The following is a 23,153-nucleotide window of genomic DNA, read 5'->3' on the forward strand; positions in this document are numbered from 1 at the left end:
CCAGCCCTCAACAACACCATGCCAAATCCGAAAGGATCCGAAGGGCCAGCCGTCCCCAAATGTCCTTCCCCAAGCCTTTCCCTCTCCAAGCACACCCATTATGAGTTATTTCGGAAATGCCAGCACCACCCCGGTGAAGGAGGGCCGGCACCCAGCGGGGCAGAGGATTACCGGGGCTGGGTGCGGGCGGCTGCTCGGGGTGGTCCCTGCAGCCAGACCCTGCTTGGATGCCAAATTTTAGCAAGGACGGGTGGAGAAGAGAGAAAATAACCTAGAAGTAAAGCGATTTCAAGAAATTCAAGTGGGAGCCCAGCGCCCTGTCGCAGTGCTGGCAACATTAAAATCCCTTGAGGGGCTTTTATGGAATAAAAATGCTAAGGGATGGCGGTGCTGAGGCTGTTTCTGAAGTCAAGAACCCGTCTCAGCAGCCCGAGAGGGGCTTGCTGCTGGGGTATCTGTGTCTGCTCTGAGTTTTGTAAGAGGGCCACAGGGAGGTTTTCACTGTTACGGCCTCTGAGCTCATCGCGGGCTGGAGTCCAGGGCTCAGGAATCGCTGCTGCCTTGCATTACTGCCTCAGGACGATGCTCATGCCTTCCAGACGGGCAACGTGCCCAGGACACCGCAGATGCAGGAACCTGGGTCCCCGGTGCAGCACGTAGCCCCGCCGGTAATTTGGGGTGGGGGAGCCCCTCGGGGGCCGGGGGGCAGCACCCAAGGGCGAGGGCAGAGCCTCCTGCGGGACCAGCACCAGCTGCACAGCACCGCAAGCCTTTTCCAGGCACCTAAATTCGCCGTGCCCAAGCTTCCGCCCAATAATCCTTTCACTTATCCTGTAAAAAATCAGGAGGATCGGTCGCCTTCCCTCTTTCCCACGCCGCACGTGTTCCCAGACAGCAGCGGGTTTGGTTTTTCTCGCCCTTCTGCCGTGCCTGGGCAGGGAAAACGCCCGGAAAGCCTGCGCAGAGCTGGCTGGAGGAAGAGGAAGAGGAGTTGCGTTGCTCGCCGATAGCCGGGCTCTGGCCCTCCGGAAGAAGCGCGGGCAGGAGCCGGTGCGGGGCAGAACCCGGCAGCGGGACGCGGAGACGGGACCCGGCCCGGGAGGTGCTGAGGGGGGCTGAGGGGGGCCCGGAGCTGAGCGGGGGTCCTGGGGGAGCGGGGAGGGGAGAGGGGAAAGGGGAGGGGGAGAGGGGAAAAGGGAGGAGGGGAAGGGGAAAAGGGGAAGGGGAGAAGAGAAGGGGGTGCAGGGGAAGGGGGTGCAGGGGAAGGGGGGTGCAGGGGAAGGGGAGAAAAAGGGGTGCAGGGGAATGGGGAGAAGGGAAAGGGGAGCAGAGGAGGGGGTGCAGGGGAAGGGGAGCAGGTGAAAGGGTTCAGGGGAAGGGGTGAAGAGGAAGGGGTGCAGGAGAAGGGGGTGCAGGGGAAGGGGGTGCAGGGGTGCAGGGGAATGGGGAGAAGGGAAAGGGGAGCAGAGGAGGGGGTGCAGGGGAAGGGGAGAAAAAGGGGTGCAGGGGAAGGGGGGTGCAGGGGAATGGGGAGAAGGGAAAGGGACACAGAGGAGGGGGTGCAGGGGAAGGGGAGCAGGTGAAGGGGTGCAGGGGAAGGGGAGATGGGAAAGGGGCGCAGGTGAACGGGTGCAGGGAAAGTGGGTGCAGAGGAAGGGGAGCAGGGGAAGGGGAGCAGGGGAAGGGGAGCAGGGGAAGGTGGAGAAGAGGAAGGGGAGAAAGGAGAGAGGGGTGCAGGGGAAGTGGGTGCAGGGGAGGGGGAGAAGAGGAAGGGTTGCAGGGGAAGGGGGTGCAGGGGAAGGGGCGCAGGGGAAGGGGGTGCAGGGGAAGGGGGTGCAGGGGAAGGGGGCTCGGGCAGCGCCCAGACCGTGCTGGCAGCGCGGCGCTTCCCCTTTGGGGCCGGAGGCGGTGCTTCCCCCCCCCCGGTTCCTCCCCCCCCGGTTCCTCCCCCCCCCGGTTCCTCCCCCCCCGGTTCCTCCCCCCCCGGTTCCTCCCCCGGCCGCCCGGTGCCGCCCCCCCCCCCCCCCCCGCCCTCCCCGCGGGGCCCCGTGGCCGCGGCGCCCGCCCCACGCGTGGGCGGCCCCGGGGCGGTGCCGGCGGAGCGCGGTGGGTGCCCGCTGCCAGCCCCGTCCCTGCCTGTGTGTGTGTCCCTGTGTGTCCCCGTAGTGTCCCCCCGTGTCCACCCGTGTCCCCCCGTGTCCCCCCGTGTCCCCCCGTGGTGTCCCCCCGTGTCCCCCCGTGGTGTCCCCGCGGTGTCCCCGCGGTGTCCCCCCGCAGCGATGTCGCGGCCGCTGTCGGACCAGGAGCGGCGGAAGCAGATCAGCATCCGCGGCATCGTGGGCGCCGAGAACGTGGCCGAGCTGAAGAGGGGCTTCAACCGGCACCTCCACTTCACCCTGGTCAAGGACCGCAACGTCGCCACCCCCCGCGACTACTTCTTCGCCCTGGCGCACACGGTGCGCGACCACCTGGTGGGGCGCTGGATCCGCACCCAGCAGCACTACTACGAGCGGGACCCCAAGGTGGGTGATGGGGGGCACCCGGCCCCCGGAGGAACCTCGGCAGCCCCCCCGGGAGTGGTGGGCAGCTCCGGGCTTGGAGGGTTGGAGCCCCCTCGGAACCCCTTGGCACCCTTTGGCACCCCTTGGTACCTCTCGGCACCCCTGGGTACCCCTCAGCACTCTGGCACCCCTTGGCACCCTTCAGCACCCCTCGGCACCTCTTGGCACCCCTTAACACTCCTCGGCACCCCTCAGCACCCTTTAGCACTCTGGCACCCCTCAGCACCCCTTGGTACCCTTCAGCACCCCTCGGCACCCCCTGACACCCCTCAGCACCCTCCGGCACCCCTCGGCACCCCCTGGTACCCCTCAGCACCCCCTGACACCCCTCACACCCCTTGGCACCTTTCAGCACCCCTCAGCACCCTTTGACACCCTTCAGCACCTATTGGCACCTCTTGGCACCTCTCGGCACCCCCGGCACCCCTTAGCACTCCTCAGCACCCCTTGGCACCCTTTAGCACTCTGGCACCCCTCAGCACCCCTTGGTACTCTTCAGCACCCCTCGGCACCCCTGGCACCCCTCGGCACCCCCTGACACCCCTCGCACCCTTCAGCACCTCTCAGCACCTCTTGGCACCTCTCTCAGCACCCCTTGGCACTCCTTGTCACTCCTCGGCACCCCTCAGCACCCCCTGGCACCCCTTAGCACTCCTCAGCACCCCTTGGCACCCTTTAGCACTCTGGCACCCCTCAGCACCCCTTGGCACCCTTCAGCACCCCTTGGTACCCTCAACACTCCTTGGTGCCCCTCAGCACTCCTCTGCACCCCCTGGCACTCCTCAGCACCCCTCGGCACCCCCTGGAAGCCCTCAGCACCCCTCGGCACCCCCTGGAAGCCCTCAGCACCCCTCAGCACACTTTGGCACCCCTCGGCCCCCCCGGCCCCGCACAGCTCCCCGCCGTCCCCGAGCAGGCGCCGCCATCCCTTTGCTTTGCAAAACAAACAGCGCGGCCGGGCCCGCGGCGCGGGGCGCAGCATGGGAACGGCGTGGGAGCCGCCTGCCAAAAGCACAGCGAAGCCTTCTAGGGTGAATTAGCTGCAGAGAGAAAAGAGCCCGAAACAGGCCACGGGCAGACCTCGGCTGGCACGGGCACCGTGGCGGGGGCCGAGCCCGAGCGATGCGGCGGGTGCGGGAGTTGCTGTGCCGCCGGTGTGCGCCGAGCACGGGGCTCTGCCTGCTGAGGGATTAAGCCCTAATCCCTTCCTGACACCTGCCTGGCCCTGTCGGCTCCGATTTATTCCCGTGCCCCCCTCGCTGGCACCGCACCGGCCGGTGGGAGCTGGCACCCCCTCCCCGCGGGGTGAAAAACCCTGCTCGAGGCGATCGGCCGCCCCCGGCACCGCCGGCACCAGCCCAGCCAGCGCCCGAGGAGGTCCCGGGGAAACCTGCGGAGTCAGCGGCTTCCTCCAGCCCCAATCCTGCCCTAAAACCCGCCGGTGCTGACACCAGGGCTCGGCTTGGGGCGGCTTACACAAGCCTCCGCGTTAGCGGCCACGTGCCCGGCGGGGTCTGCGGCACCGCAGCCATCCCCAAACCCCCCTGGGGCTGCAGGGCCCGAGGAGGCCGGGTGCCCCCCCCCCCCCCCCCAGCACCGGTTCTGGTTTTCTGGCTTGCTTTTGCAGCTCGGGGTGACGTTAGGAAACGGCTCCTCTTTAAAGTTTAACTTTGTACCGCAGTGCCCTCGAGGTGACCATGCCGGAGCTGTCGCCGCTCTCGGGCAAACAAAACGGCGCTGTCCTCCTCCCGGCCTGCAAAACAACAGCGGGGCCGGGCCAGCGTGGGGTGGGAGGGCAGGGATTGGGGCTTGGGGGGCACTGGTGGGCTCCTTCTGCCAGCTGCAGGGACGTGCGAGGTGATTCCTGAGGGAAAATGGGAGGACAGGCGCTGCGGGGGAGCCGCAGCCCTAAAATCCCCCTTGCAAGCCACACTGCGAGTCAGGTTTTTTCCTCTTTCGCGTCAGATAACAGCGGGTGGGAGCTGCGGGGGGGGGATTGCCGAGCTGCCTCCAGCCCTGCCAGCAGTGACCGTGGGCTGTTTCCTCTCGCAGAGGATTTACTACCTCTCCCTGGAGTTCTACATGGGGCGAACGCTGCAGAACACCATGATCAACCTGGGGCTGCAGAACGCCTGCGACGAGGCCGTCTACCAGGTGAGCACCGGGCGGCCTGGCCACGCGTCTTGGCTTGGGGTGAAGACCCCGCAGCCCCACAGATGATGCCTCTGCAGGTAAACGCTGCCCGGGAGCAGAAGCCAGGGAATACGCTGGAAAAACCTCGGGCCGCATCCAGCACCAGCAGCAAAGGGGCATGGGCACCTTCGGGGGCTGCTCAGCCCGCGCTGCCGAGTGCCAGCGGGACGGGGAGTCGAGCTCCTGCTATCAGCTGCCTCCCAGGTGGCACACACGAGGCCTGTGCTCGCAGTAACCTGTGGCAGAGGGGATAAAACCTTGTCCTCCCTCAACCGGTGGCACTGGCACGCCGGTGCCACCCGTCGCTGCGTGGCGCTCGGGCTGGCGAAGGTTTTTTTCCACCCTGCCCTGTGCTCGTGCCCCGCCTGACAAACACCATCGTGCACGGCTGGAGCGGTTGCACAACAGCAGGAACAGCTTTCAAACAAATATGTTCAAAGGGAGAGCAGCTTATTTTTAGGGCTTTTTATTTTTTTTAACCTGTTAACCTTGCAGCGAGGGCAACAGCCCGGCCAGGGGCAGGTTTGTAAAGGAAGAGATTGGGATGTTACGTAGCAGTTGTACAGCTGTGCTACAAACCCGAATGCTAAACTTTTGTAAAATAAAATGTTTGGCATCACGTGAATCACGTAAAACGTGAATCACGTAGGTGTTCAGGGCTTTCAGTGCAATTCAGTGCTGAGAAACACCAGCGAGGGGCCGGTGCTGCTGGGCTTTCCTGTAGCCGACAGGTTTGGGAGAAGCCGGCAGACCCGTTCTGTTTGGCGAGGTGGGAAGGGGTGGCTCAGCCCCGGCCGTGCCTGCTTTATTTCCTGCTGAGCGGCCCGAGGAGTTTTGCATAGGCAAAACCTCTTCCTCGATGGTATCGCGGGCTGCAAACTTGGCATTTGCTTGTGCAGGTGCTGCGGCCGCGTCTCTGCACGTCTCTGCTGCAGGAGCGTGAGCCGGGGGGCAGCCCGGGCGCCTGCCCCAGAGCTGGGGGTCCTGGGGGCCTCTCACCCCGGTGCTTGTCCACGCGAGGGGGAGGACGTGGGTGTCCCTTGTAGAGGCTGGTGGAGTGGCCCGGACACCAGGGAGGGTCCCTGCCCTGCACTGGGCAGCACCCAGGGGTGCAGGGTGGGCGCTCGGACAGCCCCCAGCCCGTCGCCTCCCCTTGTCTCTAGCTGGGGCTGGACATAGAAGAGCTGGAGGAGATTGAGGAGGATGCCGGTCTCGGCAACGGTGGCCTCGGCCGGCTTGCAGGTGAGGAACCCCCAAAAAGATCCTGTCCCCTGGGTGTTGGGGCACAGCCGGCATCGGCTGCGGGGTGGCACCCGCGCCCCGGGGGTTCCCTGCTCCAGGCACGAGCCAGGCTGCCGGCCTGTGCTCCCCTGGGGGAAGGAGCCGGTGTTCTCCTTGCTCCCTGCGTTCCCTGTCGTTGGCAGCCTGCTTCCTCGACTCGATGGCGACGCTGGGGCTGGCAGCCTACGGCTACGGCATCCGCTACGAGTACGGCATCTTCAACCAGAAGATCCGGGACGGCTGGCAGGTACGACGGGGGCGCGCGGCCCTCGCCTCCCCCCCCGGCACAGCCGAAGCCCCGAGCCCTGCCTGCCCCTCAAACCAGGGCTGCTGGAGCCAGAGCTGGTGCTGTCGTGTTTAAAGCTCTCCTCGGGTGGTCTTCGGGCTCCGGGGAGACCTTACAGTGCCTAAAGGGGATGTGGGACAGCTGGGGGGGGACTCTGTGTCAGGGGCTGTGGTGGTAGGGCAAGGGGTGATGGTTTTTAACTAAAAGAGGAAAGGTTTAGGTTAGATATGAGGAAGAAATTCTTTACTCTCAGGGCAGTGAGGCCCTGGCGCAGGCTGCCCCGAGGAGCTGTGGCTGCCCCATCCCTGGGGGTGCCCCGGGCCAGGCTGGATGGGGCTGGGGGCAGCCTGGGAGGGGTCCCTGCCCATGGCAGGGGGCTGCATGGCCCCTTCCAACCCAAACCATCCTGTATGCCGTGATGCCATTTTCATGAGCAAGTGGCACTTCTTAAACCGGTACAAGCACGTAGCCCCCGGCTCACGGCCCCCGTTAGCTGCCTGGTGCGGAGGGCAGCGGAGCCGCCCTGCAGCACACCGCTAATTAGCAGAAAGCCGCAAGTCATCGGCGTGACTTGCTTTCCTTCCGCGTCCGTCTCGCACCGAAATCCCTCCTCCCGGGGCTGTGCGGATGCCGTGAGCCACGGCCCTGCCGGGAGCGGGGAACATTTTGGGAGGAGCAGAGGGGTCGCTGCTCCTGCCCTGGCCCTGAGCTCTGTGTGCCAGGCGAGGCCGAGGCGTCCCCTCCAGGCAGGGAAGGGGCGGTTCGATGGGGACGGGGAGGCCAGGCAGGCCGGAGCCGCTCGCCCAGCGGACGGATGAAGAGCAGGGCGATGTCTCGGGCTGCCATCCCAGCACGGCTCATCCCCTGCGGCCCTTATGCAACGCCCGTCTGCCGCAGCCCTCCTTTGGCAGTGTCAAAGGTGACGGCTAATCTGGACAGGGACAAACCCGCCTCATTAAACCCGGCAGAGGCTTAGCCTCCGATCGCAAGGCCCTCCGATTACAAGACCCAGAGGGATCGGTGCTTTAGGCCGCACGGATCTGGCCGCGGCCCCTTCGCCACCACCGGGTGTCGGCGGCAGGGCTCGTCGCCGTTTCGGGTGGCCCTGGCAGGGCTCGTCCCCAACTCTGGTGGCCCCGTCACCACCGCCGCTCCCTTGGGCAGGTGGAGGAGGCCGACGACTGGCTGCGGCACGGCAACCCCTGGGAGAAGGCCCGGCCCGAGTACATGCTGCCCGTGCACTTCTACGGCCGCGTGGAGCACTCCGGCACCAGCGCCAAGTGGGTCGACACCCAGGTACGGGTCACAGCCTGGTGGCTTGTCCCCTGGTTGGGGGGCTGTCCCCAAAACCATGGGTTGTCCCATGCCCTACAGCACCTCCAGCAGGGCTCGGTGCAGTGCACGGCCTGACCCGACAGCTCAAATCAGGCTTCTCCTGGCCCTCACAAGCACCTCGCCATCTCTGGGGGGCTTCTGGCAAACCACAGCCAGGGGAGCTGGGGTGTCCCCGGGGTGGGACCGTGCACGCAGCCCCACAAGGGCTGTAAGGGTGGGTGCAACCCCAAGATCCCTCCCCGGGGCTTGTTTGGGATGGGGGGGCTCTGTCAGGACATGGGGACACCGGCCGTGGTCTGTGCAGCCTTGCCAATGCCCTAGGTGGTGCTGGCGCTGCCCTACGACACCCCGGTGCCCGGGTACATGAACAACACCGTCAACACCATGCGGCTGTGGTCGGCTCGGGCGCCCAACGACTTCAACCTGCGGGACTGTAAGTGGGGGCCAGCGGGGGCCGAGCGGGACGGGGCGCAGCGGGGTCACCCCCACCCTGTCCCTCTGCTCCCCCGCAGTCAACGTCGGGGACTACATCCAGGCGGTGCTGGACAGAAACCTGGCCGAGAACATCTCCCGCGTCCTCTACCCCAACGACAACGTAAGTGGGGAACTGGGGGTGTTTTAAGGATGGCTGGGGAGTGTGTGTTGTGCTGCGGAGGGGCCTTGGGGTGGGCTGCAAACCTCCAGGTGCCCTTGGCCAGGGATCGGTGCGGCGGAGATGAGCCCGTGCCTGGGCACAGCGAGGAGAGGAGCACGTCCTGCTGAAGAAGTATTCCTCAAATCTCAAAATATAAAACTGGGGCAAACTCCAGCGTGGCTGAACACTGCTGGGACCTGGATGGCGTTTCACTGCCGCCCAGCGCTGGCCCGCAACTGGAGGCGATGCCTCGAGCTGCTCTTGCCACCCTAACCCCATTGCTAGGGGCGTTCTTGCCGCGTGGCTGCTCTGCTGAGCACAGGGACACAACACGATGTGACACGATGTGACACGATGCGATGTGACACGAGCCCTTCCCTGGGTGCGGTGGCAGCTGTGTGCAGCAGCGTGCTCGGGGGCACGGCGCGATCCCGCCTGCCCCAGCAGCACCCTGCTCCTCTCTCTGGCAGTTCTTCGAGGGCAAGGAGCTGCGGCTGAAGCAGGAGTACTTCGTCGTGGCCGCCACCCTCCAGGACATCATACGCCGCTTCAAAGCCTCCAAATTCGGGAGCACAGACAGCGTCCGAACCGTGTTTGAAACCTTCCCCGACCAGGTACGGGCTGGGGTTGCTCCGACACGTGCCTCCCAGCTCAATTTGCCACCTCCCTGCTCTGTGCCCGGCTCTGGGCAGGTTTTGTGGGCTCCACAGGGTGCCCGCGTGTCCCCCAGGTGCCACCCTCTCCCTGCAGGTCGCCATCCAGCTGAACGACACGCACCCCGCCATGGCCATCCCTGAGCTGATGAGGATTTTCGTGGACATCGAGAAGCTGCCCTGGAGCAAGGTTGGGAGCAGCAGCATGGCTTTCCCTGCACCGGGTGGCAAAGCACACCCCCTTCCCCATGTACCGGGACGGTTCTCCCATTAGCACCATTAATTAACCACCACGCAGGAGTGGGAAGGATCCGGCAAGCGGCTCCCACACCGCACAGGAGCTCAGGCAGGCGCCGGGGCCGGCAGCGCTGCGCTGCCGGTGGCTTGGGAGCAGCCGGGTGCCAGCACCCACGGGCACCCCCCTTCAGCCCGCCCGCCCAGTGGAACCAGTTCTGTGGCACCTGGAGCACTGGGGTTGGGTCTCACCCGTTGCGTTGAACCCTTCCCCTTCCCATCTTCCCCGTCCCCAGCTCCTCTTGCTGGAGAGGGACGAGCCTGGCACCCGTGTGGTGCTGGGGTCCGTGGGTTGTGGAGGAGCCGCGGGTGGGAGGGCCACGGGTGGGTGCTTGCACCCCGCCGGGTGCTCAGGGCTTGCCCACGCCGCGCTGCCGCCCGCAGGCCTGGGACATCACCAAGCGGACGTTCGCCTACACGAACCACACGGTGCTCCCCGAGGCCCTGGAGCGTTGGCCGGTGGACCTGGTGGAGAAGCTGCTCCCGAGACACCTGCAGATCATCTACGAGATCAACCAGAGGCACCTGGACGTGAGTGCGCCCCGGGGCTGGGTGGTACACGGTGCGCCCTGTGCCTGGGTCAGGTTCTGGGTGGCTCTGGCACTCATTTTTGGCACAGGAACCCGGTGAGGTGAGGCAAGGCCCCTCCTGCCAGCCTCGGGCTGCCCAGAGGGGCTGGGGGCTCCTCGGGGACATCCCCAGCAGCCGCCTGGCCGTGGGGCTGGGCACCCTGCTGGGGCTGGGGGGCACATGGGCACCCAGAGGTGCTCCAGCCCCAGCCACCCGGTGACTCTATTGCCATCCTGCACTCAGTGGCTGCTTTAAAGGCCTCACCCAGTGCCCCAGGGCCTTTCCTGGTGGCATTTCTTTGTTCCTTAACCACTAAATTCGTCCCGGGGAAGGGTGAGGATGGGGGTATGGCGGAGCTGGTGGCTTGGCCTCCTGTGCTGCAGTTGAGCTGGAACAGCCCTACAGGTGCCCTCCTCTGTGGGGCCAGAGGGGTCTGCATGTCCAGAGACACCCGCTGGTGTCACAGGAGGCAGAAGGGCAGCAGACGAGGTGGTTCACCATCACCCTGGAGTAAAAGCCACCACCCCGGAGGCATCAAATGCATGGGGACACCGTGTGGCCCCTCGGGTGGGACGTCCCCATGGCACTGCTCACCCCCCTGCCTCCACCCGCAGCACATCGCCTCCCTCTTCCCCGCCGACGTGGACCGGCTGCGGCGGATGTCCCTGATAGAGGAGGGAGGCACCAAGAGGATCAACATGGCTCATCTCTGCATCGTCGGCTCCCACGCCGTCAACGGCGTGGCCAAGATCCACTCCGAGATAGTCAGGACCGAAGTGTAAGGGCAGGGGGGGAGGCGCTGGGGATCGCCCTCAGCTCACAAAGGCTGTGGTGGGGCTGGGGGGGGGGGGCGAGCCTGAAGCTGCTCCCCCCTCGCCCTTGCAGCTTCAAGGACTTTGCGGAGCTGGAGCCCGAGAAGTTCCAGAACAAGACCAACGGCATCACCCCGCGGCGCTGGCTCCTGCTCTGCAACCCGGGGCTGGCGGAGCTCATCGCGGAGGTAACCGAGGGGGCTCCCCGTGCCCCACGCCGCACCCAGGGGTGCTGCTGCCAGCCCCAGCCCCGTCCGTCTGGGTGCTCGCCCTCTGTCGGCATCTCGCCTGAGTTCTTCGCCTGTGCTCCTCCTGCAGAAAATCGGGGAGGACTACGTGCGGGACCTGAGCCAGCTGGCGAAGCTGCACGAGTTTGTGGACGACGACCTCTTCATCCGCGAGGTTGCCAAAGTGAAGCAGGTGAGGGGCGCGGGCACGGGGGGCACGGATGCGGGGGGCCCGGGGCTGACGCCCTCCCTGCCCTCGGCCAGGAGAACAAGGTGAAGTTCGCGCTGTACCTGGAGAAGGAGTACAAGGTGAAGATCAACCCGTCGTCCATGTTCGACGTGCACGTGAAGAGGATCCACGAGTACAAGCGGCAGCTGATGAACTGCCTGCACATCATCACCATGTACAACCGTAAGCCACCGTGCGCCCGGCGGGGACCCACAGCATGCCCGGGGGTGCGCGAACATCCCTGGCCCCCGGGGCAGCAGCTAAGCTAGCGCAGAGGTGACACCGGTGCTGCCCTCTCCTCCAGGCATCAAGAGGGATCCTGTGAAGCTGTTTGTTCCTAGGACGGTGATCATTGGAGGCAAGGTAATTTGGGTTTGAGGGAAGCCCTTGGAAATGCCCTAAGGGATTTGGGTGCAGACGTCGTCCTCAGTGGGTCCCCACCTCCTTGGGCACGCGGGAGCTGGGTGCTCCTTGCCTGCCCCACGCACCGGCCCTCCAGGCTCACCCACGGCTCTTCTCCTAGGCTGCCCCAGGCTACCACATGGCTAAAATGATCATCAAGCTCATTAACGCCGTGGCTCAGGTGGTGAACAACGACCCCGTTGTGGGGAGCAAGCTGAAGGTCATCTTCCTGGAGAACTACAGGGTCTCCCTGGCGGAGAAAGGTAGTCCCTGCGGGGTGCCAGGCGGGGAGAGGGCGTCACCCCTACGGCTGCTGTCCAGCCCACGGCTCCATCGCCACAAGGAAGCATCTCTAACATCCTTCAGCACGATGCAAGCGCAGGGTTGGTCACCACAAGTGGCTGTGTGTCTCGTTGTTGGCAGTGATCCCTGCGACCGACCTGTCGGAGCAGATCTCCACGGCGGGCACCGAGGCGTCGGGCACCGGGAACATGAAATTCATGCTGAACGGCGCTCTGACCATCGGCACCATGGATGGAGCCAACGTGGAAATGGCCGAGGAGGCCGGCGAGGAAAACCTGTTCATCTTCGGCATGAGGGTGGAGGACGTCGCGGAGCTGGACAAGGAAGGGTGAGGACGGGGGAATGCGGTGGGGAACGCTGCGGGCAGCCCGAGCACCCCGGGCTCATGCCAGCCCTGCCCCACCAGGTACGACGCCCAGCAGTACTACGACCGGCTCCCCGAGCTGAAGCAAGCTGTTGACCAGATCAAGAGCGGCTTCTTCTCCTCAAACGAGCCCGACCTCTTCAAAGACGTGGTCAACATGCTCTTCCACCACGACCGGTGAGGCTCGCGGCCGGGATGCCACCCGTCCCCGGGGCTGGGTCTCCCCACCAAACACCATGTACCCGTGCGGAGCAGCCCCTGCCCCAGCCACCCACCCAGTTCCTGGCCCTGGCGCTGAGCACTTCATGTTCCCCTGGCGCAAAAGGCTCCCTGTGGGTAGCACTTGACGTGTGCTGCCTTGAAGCCTGGGTGCACTGGGGCTAGGCTGCGTTTGGGTGATGGCAGCTGTATCTCGAGGGCTTTCCTAGCGGGCTCTGATCCAAAGGGGACTGCGGAGGCGTAATTCACCCAAAGTAGCTGTTTGACGCCTCGCTGTGGCCCTGGCAGCCGGAGCTGCTCCCAAAGACTCGCTCCCACCCGCACATTCCTCTTCTCCCTAACTCCCCCTTCCTTTGCTGCTGCAGGTTCAAAGTCTTTGCGGATTACGAGGCTTACGTCAAGTGCCAGGAGAAAGTCAGCGAGCTGTACCTGGTGAGTGCCAGCCGGGGAACCAGCCCGGGGCTGGCCCTGCGCAGGGCCCAGCAACCGGAGCCAAATTTCTCGGTGCCACCCTATGCACGGTTCGGTCTGGTCGCTCTCCCTGCATCCCCAGGGGCTCACGCAGCCCCGCACACCTCATCCCATCCCTGGGAAGGGGTCTGGCACGGGGTGCCCCCCCCCACCCACAGCTGGGTGTTGGGGACAGGCTCTGAGGCCAGGTCCCCGCGGGTGCCACCTCCATCCCCGTGCCTCTTTTGCAGAACTCCAAGGCGTGGACCAAGAAGGTGATCAGGAACATCGCGGCGGCGGGCAAGTTCTCCAGCGACCGCACCATCAAGGAGTACGCCCGGGACATCTGGCACGTGGAGCCGTCTGACCTGAAGATCCCCCCGCCCAACGAGCCGCGGGAGGTGGCCGAGGACAGGACCCCCAACGGGACAGCGGCGCGGGCGTAGCGGGGTGGGGGGCCGAAGGATGCTGCAGCCTGCGCTGTGACGCAGCCGCCCCGCTGCTGCTGCTGCTGCTGGAGGGGGAGTTTTATAGCGAAAAGCCAAACTGTTCTGACCTGTTGCTTGCGGTAGGTACTAAAAATAAAAGTGCCAAGCAGAGCCGGAGGGGTGTTTACTGGAACCTGAGACGAGGGACTGGGCTTGCTTACCGCAAAGCTAACGCCGAAAGCGGGCGCGCGGGGGCTGTGCGTGGCACGGGGTGGGGGGGCATAGCTGGGCCCTCGCAATGCCAAAGCAGGGTTTGGGTTTTGGGGTGCAGCTCTTGCTGCTCACAAGGCATCAGTTCCAGGGAGGTGAGGAGGCAAAGAGTGTTTGCAATGCACCCCCTGCATCCTCACCGTCCTGCAGCCACCCGCACCCTGCCCCGTGCAGCGCCCCCGGTCCCCGCTTGCTCTGTCCTGTCCCTGTAGCAGCAATGTCATGGCACTGTCTCCATCCCCAGCAGCAATACCTCCATCCCCCGAGCAACCTGCAGCATCCTCAAGTCAGCGGGAGCATTAGAAAGTTTCTCAGTAGAGTTTATTACGTACAGAAGTACGGTCAGTGCTGTGACGGGTTCCTGGTGCGGGGCGTGGGGGGAGTGCTCACGGGTGCTGTACGCAGCGGCTGGCATCACTTCATGTTCAAGAAGTCTCTGCAACGAGACGCAATAAACCTCGCACTGTGTCACTGACCCTCCTGGGCTGCTTGAGAGCATCGTTTCTTATCCCTGGGCGTGGGTCCGGGCTGTGCTTTGAGCAAAGCTGCGTCTCCGTGCCACCTCCCTGTGCCACCGGGCTGATGATGGGCTCGGGGGGCCATGAGGGGCTTGAAAAATAAATGCCAGCAAACCCCATGGGGACAGGAAGGAGCATGGGGAAGGGACCTGCATGGTTGCTGCAGGGGAAGATGTACCCCGAGAGGAAGAGGCGAGGCTCGTTCTGCGCCCCACGTTTCCACGGAGCAGCACTTACTTGACCAGGGCAGGCAGCTCGGGGTTGGACGAGATGTAGTCATGGCCCAGGCCCAGCTCTTTGGGAAAGGCGATGAACTTCACCTTGCTCTTGTCCTTGTAGGCGCCGCGTGCGGTCTCGAAGAGCTGGGTGGGAGCAGGGTTAGGGGCGTGCAGGGCCCCTCCTCGGGTCGGTGACCACCAGCGGGGTCCCAAACCCTCTCCCTCCCCTGCAGCCCCTGGACCACCTGCAGCCCCCCGGTGCCCACCTTGCGTCCCAGGTGCACGGGCAGCACGGCATCGTCCTCTGCGTGCAGGATGAGGAGCGGGCAGGCCAGCACCTTCACGCTGCGGGCAGCAGGCACAGTGCTGGGGTCAGTCCAGAGCCTCCCCTGCCCCACCGAGCCCCCCCCCCGATGATCTTCACCCCAAATCCAGCCCTTTAGTGTCCAGGGGAGCTGACTGAGCTCTGCAGGGCGATGCGCAAGCTGCTCAACTCAGGACCAAGCACCTTAATAACCTTAAACACCATTCTGGGGTGCTCTGACTGCAAAACCAGGCAGCTTTTGGCAAAGGTGCCCACGAACGCCGAGGCAGGAGGACCCCACACCGCGGCGCGCGTGACGCCGCGTGGGTGGGATGCGAGCACGTCCGCGCTCAACAGAGGAACAAAAATAAAAGGCCATCAGATGGTGACGGAGCCCGACAGTGATGTCGATTTCTGACCTCACACAAATAAAAGGCACTTCTGAGGCATGAGTAAGCTGAGCAAACACAGCGCACGCTGCAGTGGCGGCGCGGCGTGAGGTGCCCGTCCCAGCACCCTCGCCCCGTCCCGCCGGGCACTCACTTCTCATCGTTGCGGAAGAACATGTTGGCCAGAGCTATGGAGTCCAAGATGAGGTACTCGAAACCCGGGAACTGCCGGTAAATCTGCCCGGGAGAGAGCGGGACGCTTGCTGAGTCGCTACCGGGGGGGGGGTACAGCAGGGACAGCCACCGCGCAGGGCCGCCGGGCTCACCGTGGTGATGGGGACGTGGGCGGCTGCCTCGCGGATGCTGTTGTAGGGCGACTCCAGCACGACGGCGTCAACCTGAACCCCTGAGAGCAGCACGGGGTGGGAGTCAGCCGGGGGGGCATTGCAGGGGGGGTTTGGGGTCAAGGAGGATGGGGACAGCGGCTTGTCCCCGCCCGATGCTCGAGCAGAGCGATGGGGACCCCCGAAATCTGGCGAGCGGCACGCAGCCAACCCAGCCCGTGCTGGAGGTTACCTCGCTCCTCCTGCAGCTTTCTGGCCGCGTTCGTTGCAATCCTACAAGAAAGGAGGTGAGGGTGAGGGGGGGGTACCCACGGCACACCCCTCGCCCAGCCCCGCACCTACCCGGTCCCCAAGGAGTGTCCCCAGAAGATGACGCTGCTGTTCCCACTCCGCGCTTTGACCCAGTCGTAGAGCGCCAGGACGTCCGTGGTGAAGCCGCTCTCCGTGGGGTACCCGCTGGAGTCCCCGTAACCTGCGGGGGACACGGTCTGGGTGTCACGGCCCGGAGGGGACAGTCCCCAGGGCATCGCTCAGCGAGGGGCAGGGGGTGGCCGTACCTCTGTAGTCGAGAGCCACGATGTGGAAGTTGGCGGCCCCCATCAGCTGGCGGAGGGGTGGCACAGAGTTACGTCCCCACCTCGCGTCCCCGGAGCCAGCGCGAGCCGAACGCCCGGCGGGTCCCGGTCCCCACTTACCTTCATGAACTGGACCCGGTGGCTCGCAGCCCTGATGGGGAAAGCGAGGATAAAGCTCGGTGCGTGCAGGGGGTACCTGGCTTCCCCCGCTCTGCCAGGACACAGCCAGCTTGGGGACACCGTCCCCACCAGGGCCGGGTCACACGAGGGACAGCTGTGCACCCATGGGAGCTAAAGGGGACCCCAGAGCACCCAGATCCAGTCCCCTGGGAGCTAAAGGGGACCCCGGAGAACCCAAATCCCATCCTCTGAGAGCTAAAGGGGACCCCGGAGAACCCAAATCCCACCCTCTGAGAGCTAAAGGGGACCCCGGAGCTCCCAGGGGACAGGATCTGGGTTCTCCAGGGTCCCCTTTAGCACCCAGATTCCGTCCCCTGGGAGCTAAAGGGGACCCCAGAGCACCCAGATCCTGTCCCCTGGGAGCAAAGGGGTCCCCAAAGCACCCAGAACCCATCCCCTGGGACAGCATCACTAGGACACGTGCGAGGTCCCATCGGGTTCAACGCTCAAACGCGGGTCCCCGAGCCTGTGCACCCCCCGCGGGAAGGGCAGCTGCCACCCACCCGAGGTGTCACTGCGGCCCTCGGGTACTCGCCTGGTGCCCCCATTGCCGTGCAGGTAGATGATGACGGGGTGAGCGTCGCCCAGCGCCTCCTCGTACCAGCTCTGCTCCTGGCCCCGCGCCTCGGCCCCTCTGCTGCCCGGCACCGTGTGCCTGCGGGGACGGACAGGGGTCGTGGTCCTCCACGGGAGGAGGATGAGGAGGAGGAAGAGGAGGAAGAGGAGGATGCCCAGCCCTGCTCACCAGATGCCGACGGAGACGCCGGGCTCGGTGTCGAGGCGCAGGCTGACCGTGTTGTTCAGCAGCAGCGCCGGCTGCCGCAGGTCCGCGAAGAAGGGGAAGGCCACTGGGGGAGACGGGGGGCGGCATCACGGCGGGGCGGCCGGGCAGCACCCGGGACCCCCCCAACCCATCCACTTTCGTGCATCTCCCACAGCCACGTGGTGGTGTTTAATTCAATAATTCACCCCAAAGCCCGAGGACGTGTCACCACCACCACCACCACCACACGAGGACAGCCCTCGGCCACCTCCCGCCACCGGGACGCTTCATCCCACGGATGTTTCGCGTGCCCACGTGTGTCGCAACTTCGGGCAGCAAATAGGGTCAGCGCCAGCGCCTTACTGAGGCTTGCAAAACACGGCGAGCCACGGGGAAAGCTGCATCTGCAGCTGGGGGCTGGCCCCGTGCCATCGGAGCGGCCCCCCCCCCCCCCCCCAGGCCCTCCTACCCCGAAGCAGCACCCCAAAAGCTTGCGCTCGCCCAGGTTGAGCTCTCCCCGCCGGGGCACTCACGGAAGTTGAGGAAGATGAATTTGGTGAGGATGGCGGGGAAGAGGCGGATGAGGAAGGGCACGGAGACGTAGACGAGGAGCAGCTCCAGCAGGAGGGTGCGCAGCCGGGGGCACCGGCCCAGCCAGCCCCTGCGAGGCGACACAGCCCCGTGAGCACATCCCCAACCACCCCAAGGGCTTGGGGCACACCACAGCTGCCCTTTGCCCCCCGTGTGGCTGATTTAGGGCTGAGCCCCCCCCAACTTTTGGCTTCTGGGGATGGGGCCAAGCCCTCGGAGCACCCCTCTGTGATTCGGTGCCGTGAGAGGCCGCCGCCACCCGGGGCCTCCGCGGCCTCCCACGGGGCCATGAGTGGGCAGGAAGGGCAGGGCACGTGCCCGGCAAGCAAAACCGGCAACCGGGAGTCACCGATACGCGGCAACGCCCGGAGCCCAGGCAGGCGAGACCCGCTCGTGGAGGCGTCCCGGAGCCACGGGAGCCTGCGCAATGCCCCCGGAGCCGAGGAGGGGAGTTGGGAAAGAGCTCGGGGAGCCCCCAGCGCTGCGGGGAAGCAGAGCAAAGGGCACCTGAGCGATGCCTGGCAATGGGATCAGCGTGGCTGTGCCCACCTCCGGCCGTGTCCTCGTCCTGCTCGGGTGCCACGGGACGCGGCCGTGCCCCCGCAGCCGGCCCCGGCTGCGGCAGCTCAGGAGGAGCACCCAAGGGAGAGGAAAGGCCAAAACACGCAGCTGGCTGGCATCGCACCCTCCTGGGCCCTGCGATGGGGAAACCAGCCCGGGCACGGCGGGCTTGTAGGGCAGGGGTTGCGACCGGCAGCCAAGCGGAGCTCGGGCCCCGCCGGCACCACCGGAGCACAGCGGGCAGCGCCGCAGGAAAGGGCTGCAAAGGGCAAGGGCAGCTCGGCACCGCCGCGGGCACAGCACCCCCACCGGGAGGGCGCAGGATGGGACCGGGGTCAGGGAAGGGCACCTCGAAACCCCGCTGCCCGCCCCGGTGCCACCCCGAGAGCCCAAAGCCGCTCAGGACACGGCCGGGGAACGGCTCCGGTACCGGGGCCGGTACTCACCGGGAGGGCTGGGGCTGGGGTTGGGACCTTGCCGAGCTCCCGCCCGCCGCCGCCGCCTGGGCACCGCCGCTGTCGCCATCGCCCTGCCCCGGAGCCTCCGCGCCGCCGCGCCGCCGCATCGCGCCCGCAGCCTGCCCGCCGCGCCACCGGGGCCACGCCCACCGCTGGGACCACGCCCACCGTCGGGGCCACGCCCACTGCCGGGGCCACGCCCACTCATTGACCACGCCCACCCATTGACCACGCCCATCCATTGACCATGCCCACTCATTGACCACGCCCGCCGCGATGTGCACGCCCACGCCACGCCCACCATTCATGCTCCTCCCGGTGGCCACGCCCCCTTTGCTTTGCCCCGCCCAACCCGCAGCTCGCCCCCGCGCTCAGGCCACGCCCCCTTCCCGGTTGGCCCCGCCCACAGGACGCGCCCGTCTGTGGCCCCGCCCACCCGGGGGGAGGTGGGAAGGGGAGGGGCGGGGCGGCCCCGGGTGGGGGGGGGGAGCTCCCGGGGTTAAAGGGGTACGGATAAAAATAAAAATGGATATGAAAAATAGGAAAATAAAATAAAAACAAAATAAAAATAATAATAAAATAAAATAAAATATAAAATAAAATAACATAACATAAAATAAAATAAAATAAAATAAAATAAAATAAAATAAAATAAAATAAAATAAAATAAAATATAAAATATAAAATAAAATAAAATAATAAAATAAAAATACTACAATTAAAAGTATATAAAAATACAAATAAAAAATAAAGATAATTAAATAATTAAATAAAACCAAAAAATAAAAAATGAAATAAAATACGAATGTGAAATAAAAAAACGCCCGCGGCAGCTGCCTCTCGGGCCCAGCAGGAGGGGCTGAGCCGTGCTTCCCGCCCCCGTTGAGCTGCCGGTGCCACACACAGCCTGGCCCCTGGCCCCCTGTCCTCTTGTCCCCCTGTCCTCCTGTCCCCAATATCCCCCTGTCCCCGTGTCCCCCTGGCCCCATATCCTCCTGTCCCCCTGTCCCCGTGTCCCTTTGTCCCTGTGTCCCCCTGTCCCTGTGTCCCCATATCTCCGTCCCCCTTTTCCCCATGTCTCCATATCCCTGTCCCACTGTCCCCCCTGTCCCCATATCCCTGTCCCCATATCCCCCTGTCCCTGTGTCCCCATATCCCCGTCCCCGTTATCCCCATATCCCCCTGTCCCCATATCCCTGTGTCTCCCTGTCCCCATGTCCCCCTATCCCAGTATCCCTGTCCCCATGTCCCCATATCCCCAGTATCCCTGTCCCCATGTCCCCATATCCCCCCGTCCCTGTGTCCCCCCTGTCCCCCAGCAGCCCGCCCTGTGCCGGAGCCCTGGGGGGGGTGGCGGCAGCGGCGGGGCGCGGATCCCCGCGGGGGCCGCCCCAGCTGCTGGCGCTGAGCTTCCTAGCGCTTTCTGCTGACCGTTTGGGGGGGCTCCCACCTAAGGAACCCCAGAGCCCCAGCCCCATATCCCCAGCCCCCACAACCCCCTCCCCACCGAGCAGCCCGCAGCGAGCCACTGGGCAGGGGGGAGCAGCCAACACGGTGCCACCCGGCCACGCGTCCGGGCCAGGAGGGCCCCGTGGCCTCCTTTTTAGGGTCACCACGGCCCTGGGCGCACACCCACGCCAGGCTTAACCCCCCGTTTTTCGGGTGGCAGCCGCCAAGCGCCAGCCGTGGGAGGCAGCTCGGGCTCAGCAGGCCCGGTTTTCCCCCGATTCCTGCTTTCTTTTCCCGTGCCGCGCGTGACGGCGCCGGCGAGCAGAGGTTTCCTTCCTCCGAGCTCGCCCCGCGAAGCGCCGGTGGCGGACGCGACGCTCGGCTGCAGCTGCTCGCTGGGGTTGGGGAGGGGGGGGGGGATCCCGAAATAGGGCTGGCGGGGCTCTGCAAGCACGCTTTTCCTCCCACGGGAAGAGGGGGGGAGAGAAAATATCAGGATGCCTTTGCAAACAGCCGGTCCCGAAAACGAGTCCGGAATTCTCCCCGCTCGCCCCGCAGCGATGCGCCCCGGCACCGCCGAGGCCACCCGGGCTGGCTGGGGACACGGGGACACGGCGCCGGCCGCCGGCCCCACCGCTGGGCACACGCGAGCAGGCGCCGAGCGCCTTTGTTCGGTGGCAGCCGTGGTTTTTCGGGGCTGTTCCGTGGATTAGCGAGGCAGCGGCAAGGAGGAGGGTGCGGGGGCTAAGGTCCTGGCACCAGCAGGGCTAGCAGCGGCACAAAGCACCAGAATGGTTTCGGCTTCGCATAATGGAAGTGCTCGGACCGGGGATGAGAAAGCAAACGTGGAAAAAGGAGAGGAAAGGAGAGGAGAGGAGAGGAGAGGAGAGGAGAGGAGAGGAGAGGAGAGGAGAGGAGAGGAGAGGAGAGGAGAGGAGAGGAGAGGAGAGGAGAGGAGAGGAGAGGAGAGGAGAGGAGAGGAGAGGAGAGGAGAGGAGAGGAGAGGAGAGGAGAGAAGAGGAGAGAAGAGAAGAGAAGAGAGAGAGAGAGAAGAAGAGAAGAGAAGAGAAGAGAAGAGAAGAGAAGAGAAGAGAAGAGAAGAGAAGAGAAGAGAAGAGAAGAGAAGAGAAGAGAAGAGAAGAGAAGAGAAGAGAAGAGAAGAGAAGAGAAGAGAAGAGAAGAGAAGAAGAAGAAGAGAAAAGAAAAGAAAAGAAAAGAAAAGAAAAGAAAGAAAAGAAAAGAAAAGAAAAGAAAAGAAAGAAAAGAAAAGAAAAGAAAAGAAAAGAAAAGAAAAGAAAGAAAAGAAAAGAAAAGAAAAGAAAAGAAAAGCCCCAGCAAGTGTCAGAGCAGCAGAAAGCCGCAGAGAAAAATGGCAATGTCATAAAACAACCCCCCGAGCCCTCCCCCAGCACAAAGCCCTCTCTGCTAACATCTGCCCCTGCAAACCCCTCGCGGAGGCCCCGTTCCCGTTCCAGTCCCCTCTCCTCGCCCCGACGATGCGGGGCCGTGCCCCATGGCCGGGGGCCTGCTCCCACCCACCACGTCCCACCGCGGTGGCACCGCTGCAGAAGGCCGCGACGTTGGGCGCGGGTGCACGGGGACCGGGGCTGCTCGGATGGCACCACAGGGTTTATTGGGGTGTCCGGGTCCCGTGCCACGTCCCCTGTGTCCCCACGGCTGCGGGGTGGCACGGCAGGCCACTACAGGACCCCGTGGCTCTCCAGCGGGGTTCCCCACCGAAGCGAGGCTTCGTGCATCCCCGCTTCCTGGCCACGAGGTTTTTGTTTCCCACCCTCTCAAACATTTTGAACCCTCGGACCAATTTCAGGTTCATCTTTAAAAAAAAATAAAAAAAAAAAAAGAGAGAAAAGTGCCCAGCGACCAGCAGGGCCCTGGAGTTGTAGCAGAGAGGCAAATCAGTCTGCGTGCCGCAGCGGGTTGCAGGTTGCACAACCCCTTACTAGCCATCAGAGAAGCCACAACCGCAGCCGGGTTCCCTGCGCTCAGCTGGCGAGGGGGGAGCTGAGAGGGTCCCCAGCCCCTAGCGGGGACCCTTTTTGGGGGTGTTCTGCGGGGGGGGGGGGGGGGCCGGGTGTCACCCGCGGGGACGCACGGACGCGCGGGGGGTGGGGGGGTGGGGACCCGGGTTGCGCGCGGGCTGGGGGGCGACGGGATGTCGCGACACCGGCTGTCGCGATAGCGGAGCGGGCAGAGAGGGTTGGGGGGGAGGGTCCCGGTGTACGGCGGGGCGGGGGCGGCGCCCGGGAGCGGGGGGGGGGGGGGGGGGGGCGGCTCCCGGCGCACAAAGGGCCGGCGGCCTCTCCGCGCCCCCGGGGCCGCCCCCGCGCCTCGGCCCAATAAACGCCGCCGCATTTGAACCGGGCGCCTCCCCCGGCAGCCGCGCTCCTGCCCCGCACCGCTCCCCGCACCGGCAGCAGCGCCGGGTGAGCTGGGGGCCGGGGGGGGATCCCGGTACGGGGGGGGGGGGGGTGATGGGGAGGGGGACCCCAACACTGGGAGGGGTGATGGTGATGGGGAGGGGGACCCCAGCACTGGGGGGGTGATGGGGGTGGTGGGGGTGATGGGCAGGGGGCACCCCAGCACCGACGTGGTCCCGGGGCGCAGCCCACCCCCCCCTTTCCCGGTGGGGTGCTGGGTGTGGGGGGGTCCCCGGGGATGTGCCAAAAGCCCCCGGCAGCCCCTCGGTGAGGGCGGTCGCGCTCCGGGCAGGTGAGCGGCACCGGGGTTGGGGTGCCCCCGTTCAGCCGCCACCCTCGGGTGCTTCGCCCTTCGTGTCGTCCCCCCCCCCCGCCCCGGGGGCCGCCCCTAATACCGGAGGTGCTGCGCGCACCCCCCCCCGGGCCCTCCCGTTCCGGGGAGGCGGCGCCGGGCCGGCTCTGCCCCGGCTGTGAAAGCCGCAGGAGGCTGCCGGGGGAGGAACTGGAGGCAGCGGGGGGGGGGGGGGGGTTGGTTTGTCGCCGCCAAAGCCCCCCCACCGCTGCAGCAGCCGGTCCCCGGTAGGGAGCCATGGGCACGGCGGCTCCGGCGCATCCCGGGAGGTTGGCGGCACGGTAAGGATGGGGGGGGGGGGGGAGCTGGGGGCAGCCCCAAACCGGATTTTTTATTTTATTTTATTTTTTTGGGTCAGCCGCAGGAGCTGGGGTCCGAGGCCCTTTTTTTTTATTTTTATTTTTTTTATTATTTTTTTTTTTTTCCGTGCGCCCTGCTTGGCGCAGCCGCACCCGTCCTTGCGCATCGCCTCCGGCCCCGGTGCCGCAGGGATGAGGGCGCT

At 65.2% G+C, this 23,153-nt stretch overlaps 3 protein-coding genes across 10 annotated transcripts in view; 2 read left to right on the forward strand and 1 right to left on the reverse strand.

Annotated features, from left to right (window-relative positions):
- The first annotated feature begins 41 nt into the window (after nt 1–41).
- On the forward strand, nt 42–13,986 carry PYGL (glycogen phosphorylase L). 2 transcript variants are annotated; one of them, XM_080592671.1, is made up of 22 exons: nt 42–668; nt 846–1,102; nt 2,167–2,522; nt 4,614–4,715; nt 5,918–5,996; nt 6,179–6,282; nt 7,486–7,617; nt 7,978–8,089; nt 8,169–8,251; nt 8,761–8,904; nt 9,041–9,133; nt 9,622–9,768; nt 10,422–10,585; nt 10,693–10,807; nt 10,938–11,039; nt 11,111–11,258; nt 11,380–11,438; nt 11,599–11,740; nt 11,901–12,108; nt 12,187–12,321; nt 12,729–12,795; nt 13,065–13,986. In XM_080592671.1, exons 3-22 carry the CDS (start codon nt 2,280–2,282, stop codon nt 13,257–13,259), a joined length of 2,574 nt encoding a protein of 857 aa, XP_080448797.1. In that variant the 5' UTR covers nt 42–668; nt 846–1,102; nt 2,167–2,279; the 3' UTR covers nt 13,260–13,986. The 2 variants fall into 2 exon arrangements, with proteins under 2 accessions (XP_080448797.1, XP_080448796.1); XM_080592670.1 differs by having other exon boundaries at nt 42–1,102.
- Nucleotides 13,815–18,576, reverse strand: ABHD12B (abhydrolase domain containing 12B). Its single transcript, XM_080592706.1, has 13 exons — nt 18,401–18,576; nt 17,336–17,463; nt 16,785–16,887; nt 16,575–16,694; nt 15,980–16,010; nt 15,842–15,887; nt 15,627–15,756; nt 15,517–15,557; nt 15,267–15,346; nt 15,095–15,177; nt 14,514–14,592; nt 14,267–14,391; nt 13,815–13,947 (listed from the first exon to the last, which is right to left on the reverse strand). Exons 1-13 carry the CDS (start codon nt 18,517–18,519, stop codon nt 13,926–13,928), a joined length of 1,107 nt encoding a protein of 368 aa, XP_080448832.1. The 5' UTR covers nt 18,520–18,576; the 3' UTR covers nt 13,815–13,925.
- A 3,614-nt stretch (nt 18,577–22,190) lies between these two features.
- NIN (ninein) overlaps nt 22,191–23,153 on the forward strand; it is a 61,057-nt gene continuing 60,094 nt past the window's right edge. For 3 of the 7 annotated variants that reach the window (XR_013951444.1, XM_080592658.1, XM_080592663.1), the window contains exon 1: nt 22,768–22,932. The gene's annotated coding sequence lies outside the window, so the exon portion shown is untranslated. Of the gene's footprint in view, nt 22,306–22,767; nt 22,933–23,153 lie in introns of those variants that run through there. The other 4 variants (XM_080592661.1, XM_080592662.1, XM_080592659.1 and 1 more) reach the window with 3 other exon arrangements.

This window comes from Anser brachyrhynchus (genome assembly GCF_964034855.1).
Source record: "Anser brachyrhynchus genome assembly, chromosome: 5".
In the NCBI taxonomy this organism is placed as follows: Eukaryota; Metazoa; Chordata; class Aves; order Anseriformes; family Anatidae; genus Anser; species Anser brachyrhynchus.

Coding starts and splice junctions, on each gene's coding strand:
- PYGL (XM_080592670.1), top strand. CDS start 2,280: ATGTCGCGGCCGCTGTCGGACCAGGAGCGGCGGAAGCAGATCAGCATC. Junction 8,252..8,760: donor TCCTCTACCCCAACGACAAC/GTAAGTGGGGAA, acceptor TCTCTCTGGCAG/TTCTTCGAGGGCAAGGAGCT. Junction 11,741..11,900: donor GGTCTCCCTGGCGGAGAAAG/GTAGTCCCTGCG, acceptor CGTTGTTGGCAG/TGATCCCTGCGACCGACCTG.
- ABHD12B (XM_080592706.1), bottom strand. CDS start 18,519: ATGCGGCGGCGCGGCGGCGCGGAGGCTCCGGGGCAGGGCGATGGCGAC. Junction 16,888..17,335: donor ATTCATCTTCCTCAACTTCC/GTGAGTGCCCCG, acceptor CGTCTCCCCCAG/TGGCCTTCCCCTTCTTCGCG. Junction 15,888..15,979: donor ACCGGGTCCAGTTCATGAAG/GTAAGTGGGGAC, acceptor CCCCTCCGCCAG/CTGATGGGGGCCGCCAACTT.